This window comes from Oreochromis niloticus, linkage group LG6 (assembly GCF_001858045.2).
Source record: "Oreochromis niloticus isolate F11D_XX linkage group LG6, O_niloticus_UMD_NMBU, whole genome shotgun sequence".
Taxonomy (NCBI): Eukaryota; Metazoa; Chordata; class Actinopteri; order Cichliformes; family Cichlidae; genus Oreochromis; species Oreochromis niloticus.
The window spans coordinates 2,556,313-2,569,269 of NC_031971.2; the positions used below are offsets into that span (position 1 = coordinate 2,556,313).

The 12,957-nt window shown below is 40.2% G+C and overlaps 1 protein-coding gene across 11 annotated transcripts in view; it reads right to left on the reverse strand.

Moving 5' to 3' along the window:
- Nucleotides 1–12,957, reverse strand: part of tenm3 (teneurin transmembrane protein 3) — an 869,227-nt gene that overhangs the window by 174,535 nt on the left and 681,735 nt on the right. For 8 of the 11 annotated variants that reach the window (XM_025908309.1, XM_025908313.1, XM_025908312.1 and 5 more), the window contains one exon: nt 2,787–2,957. The exons of the other annotated variants lie outside the window; for them this stretch is intronic. In XM_025908309.1, the coding sequence (XP_025764094.1) occupies nt 2,787–2,957 (171 nt within the window). The remainder of the gene's footprint in view (nt 1–2,786; nt 2,958–12,957) is intronic. 11 annotated transcript variants of the gene reach the window in all.

The following is a 12,957-nucleotide window of genomic DNA, read 5'->3' on the forward strand; positions in this document are numbered from 1 at the left end:
CAGATGAGCTGGAGTCTGACAGATTATCTCAACACCTTCACCTGAGACCTCCAGCTGTGGTGCAGCTACACATACATCCAGTCCAGCTGCCCCTCCTTCCCTCCCCTAATGACGTCATCATGTCAGGTACAGCACTAAAGAAAAAATTCCCTGGGTGGGTTCACAGAGCATGCGCCAGCAGCTTGCAGATGTTCTTACCTCTGCCTTCAACCCTTCCCTCAGTCAGAGCACTGTTCCCTTTTCATATTAGAGAGCCCATATTGTTGGTCTTGTTGTTTTTTTTAATTTAATAGGGGAAAAATATCAATTGAGATTAGAAAATCTCTTTTACAAGGATATTCTGGTCAAGCAGCACAGTGTGCAATGTGTAAAACAAGCCAATTTATATACAAGTGCAACATTGTATAAAATTATTCACATTAACCACAAAAAAAGGAAACAGTAAAGTATATAAGATTCATCAGTACAATTAAAACAATTTCAAATTCCATGTATTTACATTTCACAGGTACAGTTGGTTACTAAATCATTCGGGGCTTCTGGAGTGATGAATCTACATCTGAAATTGTTGTTAATATGTATGAAGGAGGTCAGGAGAGAGGTAGAGCCAGCGGTGCTGGGGAGTTTGGCAAAAACAATGAATGCAGTACCATCAGATTTAGAGCCACCATGCAACACCAAATGGAAAGTGTTATATTGGTGGTTCATTGTTCAGGATGAAAACGATCACAAATACACTGCCAATGCAGTAAAAAGATACCTGATAGAAAATCACTCACTGGAACATTATCAGTCATTGACTGGCCTCCTAAGAGCCCAGGCCGCACCCTTATTGGAGGATCAAGTTGGCATCAACTGGACAGAGAATGAAAAGAAAAGCTGGAAAACTTTGGAATGTCCTTCAAAAAGCCAGGAAAATTCAGTTCAATTCAGTTTTATTTATATAGCAAAAATTCACAACAACAGTTCCCTGAAAGCACTTCATAAAACTACTTCAGGTGGCTGTGCCAAATATGAAGCTCAACAGAAAGGTCCAAACTATCCTTTCGCCTGTTCTAGTCTATTTCCATGTATGTTTTTACACGTTTCAGTAAAGCACTGCACCTTTTCCCATTTTCCTAACCAAATACACAGACATGAGGGGTGGTAGGGGGCTGGTATGTAATGTAAAATAAGTCAAACAAACCTTGTCTTTAAAAATTTAAATGTATAATATTTTTGTAAATGGGCCCGATGTGGCTTTCAACTTTTTTTCTCTCAGTGTCGAGGCAGACTGGCTGGCTTTCTAAACTGAAGAGGTGTTATTTCCCACTCTTTATGATGCCTCAGTATTTGATTGACATCCAACATAAATATTTTTCAATGCTTTCTCCAGCTCTCTGCTATTCCCCAGTTTCTTTCTATTGTAAGGGAAGGTTAAAGAAATAAAAGGCTGGCTTCCACATTAGTGCATATCGGTGTCTGTGTGTGCAAGAAAATATCAGCTAAAAACCAAATAAAGAAATAAGCACTTTAAAAAAAAAAAGAAAAAAGCAAGAAGTGGAGATGTGTCATGTTAACATGTCTCTTTCTCACCTTCTTTCCTCCCAGCTAACTTTCCTCTTGATTTCTCCCCTTCACGGCCCCTCCTGGTGTAGTCTGAGTAACTGTGGTTACCATAGTTCCTATCTTCAGACTATCATAGTCTGTTTCCTATCAAACTCCCAACTATGACCAACTCAATAAGGGGCCATTGCCTAGTCAAAACAACTCAGCATCTGGTGCTCATCACTATCCACAGGCAAACAGATCTTGGATCAGCTGCAGTGTTTCGAGCAGCCAGACTATGGTCATCGTCTTCATGCTCCAGGATAATACTAGCACAAACATGTGGAGAGACACCAGGAGACGCTCTGTTATCAAATGGATTTTAGCGAGAAATATGTTTCAATGAAATTTTAAAAAGAAAAGAAGCTGTCATCAGTGAGGTATAGTAGCCTTTGTTTCTCTACAGTTGTAACAAGAATCCAAAGTTTTGGACCTAAGCTGCTTTTTTTTCTGTGCTGTGTCTCAGTTTCCAGGTTAAAAACATCCAGTGGAGCCTATCCTATCCTAACATATCTACAGCTACAGAAACACACTGGGGGCAGGGATTTTATCAGGTAAAGAATGATAGAAGCCATGCCCATACCCAGAATTGCTATTACAATCAAATACTTGCTAAATTATATTTGATTGTTGTATCAATCAAATAATAATAAAGAAAAATTCTTGAAAAGGTCTAATGTACAGGTATTTGGGTGCTGTAGTTTTATTCGGCACATTTAAACAATGCCTTTGTTTAATCACACTGTTTGTATATGAAAAAAGAACCAGAAAGGATGTGACAACGTCAGATATTCTGAAGAACAAAACAAAAGTCCCATTTTTAAAACACTTCACAGAATCACTTCCAGACAAACTGTGTGTTTGACACAGACAGTCAAACAAGAAAACAGCACTCATTGTTATATTTACCACTTGTAATTTATAGATTAGTGCCCTTTTGCCAGAAATCTACATGCTCTCTTTTGTGTTAATAAAATCTGTCAGCCGCTCTGTGACAGCAGATGATGGTTTAGGTACAGAGGCTTGGAAATAAAAACATACAAGGAGAAACCACGTCAAACACAGAAAGCTGTCTAACTTCCAAGTCTGTTACCCTGGGAGTCATTCTACAGTCATCAAAATAACCAGCTGCAGCTCACATAGATGAATCCGAAATCTCACGTGCATGTCTTTAAAAAAAAAGTCTAAAGTCTCTTTACCATATGTTACGGCTAAGTACAACCGAGCAGCATACTCCTCTTCCTCCTCCTCCTCTTCCTCTGAGTTAGGCTCAGGTATGTTGGCTAACAGCGGGTTGTCGTGTGGATTAGCTGACTGTGGATGTGATTGGTCAATGACAGATGGGCAGGAGGGGGAGGGCATGGGAGAACCTATGAAAGACCACATGAAAGAAAAAAGGATGATGAATGTGGAGAATGAACAAAAGTAACATTGAAATCTTTGAAAAAAGAAGAAGAAAAAGAAACGGCTGAACAATGAAGTATGGCGATGCTCGCTGATGGTGTGACTTAATATTGCTCTGTTATACTAACACATAAAACACACTGACAGGTGTGTTTCTTTTTACTATACAGTAAAAAAACAAACACAAGTGATCTTAGAAAAATCTATTCATCAGTTCTGTTGTAAGAATATGTGAGCAGCAACAATCAATTAGACCTCATCTGCGGCATCACTTCCACTGACGTGATTAAAAAAGGATGGTCAGGCTCAGCACCACGTAAAAAAGGCTCTCATGTTGCGCCTGCACGAGACCAGTCTCAAAATCAGTTGTGTATCGGTTTGGTAATCTTGGCATTTAGTGACTTCTGCTTGGGTGTGTACACATTAGTGTTTGGAGGTCTGTCTGTGTGTTTCATTCAAACAGAGAACTCGGTCCACATTTGGAATCCATTCAAATGTGTATTTAAAACAACAAAAACTCCTTTCATTAAAAATTCTTCTGGCTATTCAGACACAAATGTGTTGTGTTTATTTCTACATCTCACTCTCACATTAAAGTGAAATACAAAATCAGTGTTTGCTCATTTGCAGAAACAAAGCTGCAATCTTGTTTGGCTGAGCATTTTAGACAGACTGACTGCAATTCACCTTTCTTATAAGTACAGCTGCACAAAACTAGCAGCACTGACTAACAATGAGCTGTGAGCTCAACTCATGATTGTTGATTTTCAAATTGTTATGCCCTTACTTTATACTTTAAGGCGCCCTCTTCCCACCGGCCTTCCTCCCTGTCCAGGATGTGCACATCTTCACCTTTCAAAGAGTGGCACCGGCCTGCAGGTGCAGACAGACTACAGTCCTGGCCTGGTGAGGAAGCTCTTCTGTGTCATGAGAACTGTACAACTGTGTCTCACCCCGAGACTAAATCTGCTTGTGGAGGAACTTTGAATAATATGTAAGCCACAATATTTATTTTAACATATTTACCAACAGTTTCTGCAACTGTTCGTACAGTGGGAGGAAAACATATTTGATTGCCTGTATGTGAAGGTTCTCAGTCATCCAGGTCATCGTAGTCTCATCTGAGAAGCTTCAGAACTGAAGAAGCTTCTCGGATGAGAGAGGTTAAACGTCTTCCAGCAACTTAAAGAAATCCAGTTGCTTTTCTTTCCAAGCTCCTTAGACGACTGCCTGCTTGATTTTTAAGTCATAAATTGATTTGTCTGTCATTGAGTCAAATAAGTATTCAGTTACAACCCATGTAATATTCTCACTCTCACAGATCGATTACAAATACTCGACCTAAACTCATCAGTTACTTCCATTCCAACCCCTGCAGCAGCATGGGCAGGACCAAAGAGCCGACCCGGGACATCAGGGACACGACTGTAGATCTGCACAAGGCTGGACGGGCCTATCATAGTAGCCATAGAAGAAAAAACAGGAAGACAAACTGGAATCCAATATTAAAGAAAAAATGAAGCAACTAAGAGCAGACAACAAACCCAAAGAAGCTAACATCGAGAGAATTACAAAACACTAAATTACAACTGATAAATTGTATCAATAACAACAAACTAAATATCGGCTACATAACAATTCAGTGCAAATCAACTCCAAGGTAATAGGAAATGAATGATACCTTCTATATTTACTGAAAATAAGCCTAATTCAGAAGATATTCACTCATCATTCACCATCTAAAGAAGACACAGAGTTGTGTTGAACCACCAATGAGCTACATCGTGCCTTAATCTGAATGCCAAACAAGGCGCCGGGCCCTGATGGATTTCCATTTCTTACTCTATGATTCATCAGAACAGTCACAGTAATAAAACATAACAGCCTGCTTCCTTCCCATATTAACACAGCTGCAATAACATTTTGACTAAAACCAGATAAAGACCCTACTCTAGCTCCGAGCTACCGACCTCTGCCATTAATCAATACTCACATTAAAGTTATCGCTAGGTCACTTGCATCTAAGTTAGAAACAGTCCCTGAATAATTCATAACGACCAAACAGGATTCATCAAAGGCAGACATTCTACTAATACATTTAGAAGGTTATTCAACCTCATTAGCCTGGCACCGCGTCGCAAGGCTAAAGCAATAGATGCAGAGTTTACTGGTCTTCCATTTCATGGTTCTTCATGAATTTGGTTTTGGAAAGTCTTCTATTCATTGGATAAGAACTGTATGTAATTCATCAAAGACCACAGTTTCCACTAACAGCATCATATCACAACGTTTAACCCTGGAGAGAGTGGCCAGTGACAGGTTAAAATGTAGCAAAAAGGCACTTGCACAGGCTCGTCCTAAGTTTTCCAGTGAACCTCTAAATGATTGAGAGAACACTCAGGACAGATGAAATCAAAACTAAGCTTTTCAGCATCAACTCAGTCTGCTGTGTTTGGAAGCAGAGCTGAGTATGACCCAAAGAACACTGTTTCTACAGCCAAGCATGGAGCTGGAAACATTATACTTACTTCAGCTAAAGCTAGAGGATGACTTCACCACACTGAGGGTCCAATGGACCACGACACGTACCGTTGGAAGAAAACAGACACTAAGACAGCCAGAACACGGAACATGGGACGTGGATGAGTTGTCAGCCATGACAATGACCAATTAAATAAATTTTCAAAATAAAAGTGCAGTGCTCGCCATTTTGAAGACGTTGTTGTTGTTATGGACCTAACTGTAGTTTTTGACTGTTTTCCGTCTATCAATCAAAATAAATGTAAATTCATTTTGTTGTTAAATTCAATTTCAATTTATTTATTTTATAATTTTGATTTATTTGTCATAGCATTTTATATAAAAGCTTAAATTGTAAAGGCAGTGAACAGCCCATCTGCAGGCTGCAACTGAGTGTGTGAAAACTAGCTGCAAATTAATTCAAGTCAGTTTTATTTACAGGTCATACCAATTTGATTATCATCTAAAGACAATTTCTATTGTTAGGTAAAGGCTACAGTATTGGAGCGAGACACCAACGACCTGATAATCCCCTATTATTAGCCCGAGGCAAAAGGCTCCGATTAGGGGAATGAGGAGAAAGGGGAAAGGGTAAAACGGAGCATGGGTGCAGCACAAAGTAACTACACCTGATTATAAACTGTTTAAAGTCTATGTCCTTATGTCCTAGGGTTCAAAAAAGCACTGAAAAAAAGGGAATGCACATAAAACAGCATGAACTGTTTAAGTCTATTAAACAGTTAATGCCATCATGCTGCAAGCATCACGTGCATTATAGTAACTCCAGCTAATCAATGACAACTGTCTAACCAAAGTTCAATATGTGGGCTCCAAATGCATTTATTACTTTATAAGCTATACTGCATAAAAGTTGTTGTGATTATAAGAACATACAGTGCTGTGTTTCATGTATGAGCTAGCAGTGTTTTACACAGTGATGAGAAATGAGGTGTTTCTGAAAGGCTGATTGGACGGCTGCAGTACTCCACAGAACATGTGGCCTGGAGCTAGTTCTCTATACCATTATAGTTTAAATATAGACCCAACACTAACCTGAGCAGAAAATCTATCTGAAGGCACTTCCCACAGTACACGATCACTCACAGTGTGAAATACAGGAAGAGGAATCATTACAGCTGGGTTAAGCAAGGACATCACACACATGCTAATTAGATAGCATATATACATATGCAGACTCACTATTCAATTAAGACTTTTGTGCAACTTTCCCACATCCACTGACTGCAATAAATGAGGTTCAGACAAAAAGAGACATTTAAATTCTTCTTTTCTTATAGCAACTTTGGTCCTCTGCAGTCAGTAAAACGAGTGCAGGTGGATCTGCCTCCCTCTGCCTCTGTTTTGCAAGTTTGTGAGATCGTATCAGCCTTTTGTTATAGATGACTATAAGCTGGTGCAAATCCACTCTGTGTTGGGCAAGGTTTCACTAACAACATCGTGACAGAAAGACCTCAGCTACAACGTAACAAAAGCAACAAAATCATGTCAGTGTAGAAAAAACTGACTGTGAAAAAACAAACAAACAACAACAGAAAAGCAGCAGAAACTCACAAACACTAAGCTGAACAAACATTATGTTTGGGGGCAGCCAGTGGTGTCAACAAACTGACACGTGCAACAGTGACCGAACATAAGCTGCTGTGTGTTCGGTGACATATAGGAGCAGCACTGCTTTGTGTAATAGCTGTAGCATTTTCATGTTAGAAAGGAAAGGAAATTTAGACTAGTCATAATGTTTCCATCAAATACTCCAGTGTATAATCAGCCGACATAGGCAAATTCTCACGATACGAATGCACGCACACGTAAGATGTAGTCTGTCCCCTGACAGTAGTGGTTTTGCTCATGTGGCCTTTGGAGGAATGATGTGTGTGTGGGGTATAAATTAGGCCTATCCATAGGGTACAACGAAACAAAGAGCAATATGTTGCCGTCTCTTTCCACAGACACACTTTGTGTGCCTCCAAAGAGAGAGAGAAGCAGCTGCACAACCACTTACCAGTCTCTCTGAGGGAAACTGGGAAAATGCAAACTGGTGAGATTTACGTCACAATTAGCTGCCAGACAATACTACACTCTTGTTGTTTCTGGGGTAGTTTAGTTAATAACTAAATTAAATGATTGATTTTTTATTTATTTCTTCGTCACCATGGCGATGAGGCTAAAGTCTCAAAACTCTCCTGAAAACCAAACAAAAAAGGGGGAAAAGAGGAAAAAAGAAAGCAACTTCACAAAGGAAGGCTCCATCCACAGGCTAAAACAATGGCTACACACCTTTGGAGTGGGAGTCGCAAGTTCGATTCCCGCCTGGTGTCCAGTAAGGGTCCTGGCTAGACCCCCAATGCTAAAACCAAGCCCTGGAATGGCAAGGCTGTCCGCAGTTCAAGCATTTTACTACATGTTGTACTTTAAAAGACCTCAAAATCCAAAACATGCCAAGTTATATTAATGTGCACCCCTCATGGATGCAGTCACTAGTGATCCAGCACAGTAACACAGGAGGTCAGGTACTCTCTGACATCACATCCTAGTACATAGGTAGGCATGCTCAATCATCCAGGTAAGTAAATCCCAAAAGTGTGATTCTGTTCATCTGGATATAGCGCTTCGTCATCATCCAAGTGACTTCTCAGCTGACTGCAGGTTTCCCAAAGATCATTAATATGCTTGGCCATGACAATTTGCATATTAATGATCAATAAACTGACCTCACAGCCCATTGTTCATCCAGTTGGCTAGTGTCAGTCATTGTTCAAATGTACTGTTTATAAGGTTGGGGAAACCTGCAGTCAGCTAAGAGTGAAGAAGTCACCTGGATGATGACGAAATGCTATGTAGTAAGAGCAAAAATTAAGCACATGCATGTTGAAAGAGTAACTTGCTCTACATTAAGGCTGAAAACAGTCAACCATTGAGTCCAAAAAATATCCCAAAATAAGTTGGCCATAAATGTCCTTGGCCAAAACGTAATTTGAGTGCTCAACCAAAAAGAAGCACTGCAGCCAGGGAGTGGATCCAAGCCCATGTGGTGCTGAAGAATTTGTACTTCTGCACTGCTCAGGCATCCAGAATGAGATGAGAAGTTTTGTGTTTTCCTCTGTCCAACAAATGAAACCAATATTAATGGGTTCAAATAGCACAATGCTTTAAAGGTGCAATACACTGAAAATGAACTGCAGATAACTTGAAACGTGAACCAATGCAGGCGCCACTTTCACTCAGTGGGTAAGCACAAGGCAGTGACCTGTGGCCCTGTGCTGCATGTCTCTCTCCACTTTTCTGTCTCCACTACAGCGATCAAATCGAACAAACGCAAGCGTCTTCTAAGAATATCACTTTGCACCCAAAGATGTGACTGAAATGATTTTTCCTCTGTAATAACTTTGAGTTGTCATATCATATTGAAGGACACAAAGTTCAGTGTGCAGTCTACACTGGCCAGTGGCATTAGTGAATATAGAGCACTGAAGGCAAACCAGACAAACCAGGTCACCCACAGTGCGTGAACACAGACGCCAACGCTTCGCTTTTGTCTTGAGTGCCTGCTTTGCTTTTACCTTGACAGTTGACAGGGACCTCCAAGGCAAGTTTCCCCCTCTCTAACTGTGTGTGTGTGTGTGTGTGTGTGTGTGTGTCATTTGCTGACCTTATAGGACTCAGAAAATCCCCTCTTGTCCCAGTGCCTCAAGCTGACATGGTGTTGTGTATCAGGCGAATCAACATGTGTGTTGGATGATTTCTATGTGGTAGCAGAAAAAAGCAATAACAGCAACATGTAGAGTCTCGAGTGACTGCTGTGTGCTGCTGCGAAGCAATGACGACTCACTCAGTAATGTAACATCTCTGAGTAGTTCTCCACCTATACTGTTCTTCATTTCATTATACCGTATGATATTATAAAAGTCAAGCCTCATGTGCTGGTTTAAAACCATGAAGGTTTATCCCATTCTCACACTTTAGCATGTTATAGCCTGCATGTGTGCTGCGTTCATGTCACAGTTTTTGATCAAGCCTATGATGTAGCTGGTAGGAGCAGTCAACTGCACCCAGTGCCAGGAGATGTTTGCTTCTTGTTGCACACAGAAAAGTGAAGCGTGTGTGCTTTTGTGCATGTGTGTGTAACCTGGTGCAGAAAAGCAGCAGCGCCTGTCATATTGTCAAATGAAAACCGTCCCACAGAGAAATATCAGCTTACACAGACAAAAAATAAACACACACTTATGAAGAGTCACACACTTTCTCTGTTTGTCTTGAGTGGCTGTTCTGCTTTTCACTTAAGGCTGACAGTGACCCGCTGAGAGGAGTTTCTCTTGTGTGTCATTTGCTGCCTTACAAGAAGATGGAGTATCCTCTTTGGTCTTAGTCAGCCTCGTCTGTCATACCAAAAGCAGCAGAGAATTAAATACAAAGGCTACTGTGTAAGTACATGCTGATGTCACTAGCACACAAGCAAACAGCCATTAGGGCCAGTCTTTAAGTGAAACAGCTTGTTTGCTTCCCTGAGCAGTAATCTGCTGAAGAGCCCTTCCTGTGTTTGAGAGAGACAACTGTCCAGTACAGTAAGGATCGAATGACTAGTTGCTTCTGTACAAATGAACAGTGCTTTGAAGTTTATTACTTTGTTATCCAAACACTTCCCAAACTGAAGTCATGCCAAAGTAATTGTGTAATAATAATTATTAAAGGTTACTGTGAGACTGTTCTCATCTAATCCTAACAACTATGACAACTATGCCCAGGACTATGTCAGCTCTAAATCTGCTTCTGTCCCTTAAATATTCAAAAGCAGGATGTTTCAAATTTACAACTAATTCGCTCTTAAAACTGAGACATGAATGTTTGGGTACCACCTGTCATAAATCTCCGTCCTCACCTTTCTAACTGAAGCTTTGAAAGCCCTAAAAGTGAATTGTGTGCCCTACACAGTGTGTGTGTGTCTGCTCCAGTTACCATCCTTAAGGAAACAGATTCTGATTCCTACTGTTTGGACTTTTGTCAACATGTCAATACAGCATTTATCATTTTAGGTGTCAACAACATTTAATTAGCAAGGCTAGGAAAAAGAAGCACATTAATAGCCAATCTGACATTTTGACAACCTCGAGCAGGGAACAAGTGCACTCACAAGTATCTGCAAAGAGTCATTAGCTGAAGGATAAACAATGAAGTCATAGCCTGATCACCCGATAGGATGCAAAAAATCACTTTAAATATGCGTTATTAACCATCAATCAAAAGCACATATTCCAAAAAATGTTATACACATTCATATCAGTATATGATGTACACACAGAGGTGTTGTGAATTAGAATATTAGAAACTCTGCAAATGTAATGAGAGTTTGTGCTGGATTAATGGTTTTGCTCAGCTTCTGTGTAGCTGCTCTGTTCACTGACCAAATTAAATCATCTGTCATCTGTCAATGACAGCATTAATCTCTCAGTGTCCGTGTACAGCTGTCTGTGGCCCGCGCTTGTATCTAAGCATCCTGACTGTGTGTGTGTTTGCTCACACACATATAACACTTACAGTACTTCCACTTTGTGTGTGCCTGTGTGTGAAACAGCGTAGAACAGATGGTAAAATGCGGATCACCAGTTGCAATAATCGTCTGCATTTCACTAATTCATAATTATCCTGACTGGAGCGAAACGCTTTCGCAATTAGTGTGACACATGCCATTCAGTTTGTGCTCATTATACTGGTGAATATTCACTGTGCTCACATCTGATTCCCAGTTTCTGTTCATCTCCTTTTCAACCACACACACACACAGACCCATATATATTTTTAATGTGTGTGTGCATTAATACACTATCAATACAATTCAGTTCAGTTGTATTTATATGGTGCCAAATTACTACAACAGTTGCCTCAAGGTGATTTACATTTCAAAGTAAAGACCCTACAATAATACAGAGAAAACAGAGAAAAGCCCAACAATTGACCAAGCACTTTGGCTTTTAACGGGAAGAAACCTCCAGCACAACCAGGCTCAGCAGCCAAATATCGATAATAACTCACGATTAAATGCAAAATGGTGTATAAACACATGGAGAGTGAAGCTGTGAGCTGGTTTCATGGAAGAGGGACCTGGAAGCTGAAGGCTCTGCCTCCCATTCAACTTTTCAATACTCTAAGAGCAAAGTGCTCTATAAGATCATTAGGATGAGGCTTACCATTCACCAGCAGTGACATCTGTCAGCACGACTCTTTGTTAGGAATAATTGTGTAAAATGACAGAAAAACTTCTGGTAGTTCATTGCCCACATTTGTTTTGTCTTTCTGTCATAAAAAAAAGAAGTTTCTAGTTTTCTGCCATTTAATCAATTATTGCTTAATTACTATTAATTGCTAATTACCATTACTAGAATGAATGGCCATAAGTGAGCTGTAAAACTTGTGAAAATACAGTTAAAAGTCCAAAATTCAAGCTTGTGCTTGTTTATGGTGAACAGCAGATTGAACAAGTTCAGAATATAAATGTCTTGCAGCGCACTTTCAGCCCTGTGAGACTCATTTAGACACTCAGACACTGACCCATGGCTCTGTGCTGCATCTCTGCCATTCAAAGACACTTTGTATATAGTTTATTTTATGTCAAAGGCAACACTGAACTGTAAATGTAGTCTTATACAAGGAAGCATTTTTTATTCAGTTAAGTCTTACTTTTATGCACGTACTACTACTTAGGAGAACACACTCGTCCTGGACAAGTTTGAAACCTTTTGTCCTCCACAGTGGAAAAAGGCTGAAAATAAAAACGGATACTTTAGCCAGCTCCTAATTCTATAAATTCTGCACTGGGCTTTGCAGTCTCCAGTACCACTGAAATGCAGCCAGATGCTGCTCATTTTATGTTTTCACTCATTTCTTCACTTTTTCCTGACACGCCTGCATTTAAATCCAGCTCCCCGTCTCTCTGTGAACCGGCCTGTACTACTACACTACATCTCTTCCTTTTTTCACATAATGGTCTATAATGACCTAACTCTGTTTTTGCATGTGATTGGCTGCATGGTGTGCCCATCAAAATAAAGTCCCATTGATTCTCAGCAGGGCGTCACATTGTGACAGGCCATTAATAACTGACACTGGTGCCGGATATAGTTATATTGCCGGCCACATTTGGTCCGCGGGCCATAAATTGTCACAACTTGTCACCTCTGCTCTAAAAGGATTCCCCACAGAGGTCTAAATCATGCCTTACAGTTCAAGGGTAAGAGATTTGTTGAACAATTGCTAAACACCAGCTTGTTATTGCACATTTAGACGGAGGATATGGATCTATTGTTGACCATAGATGCAGTGTACAATGTCTCTCCTTTGTTTTCATTGTTTTCTTTCCGATTCACTTTGTGTCAAGATCGAATGAACCTAGTGAATATGAAGCAATGCACCCTGCAGACATGTAGGCAGCGTTTG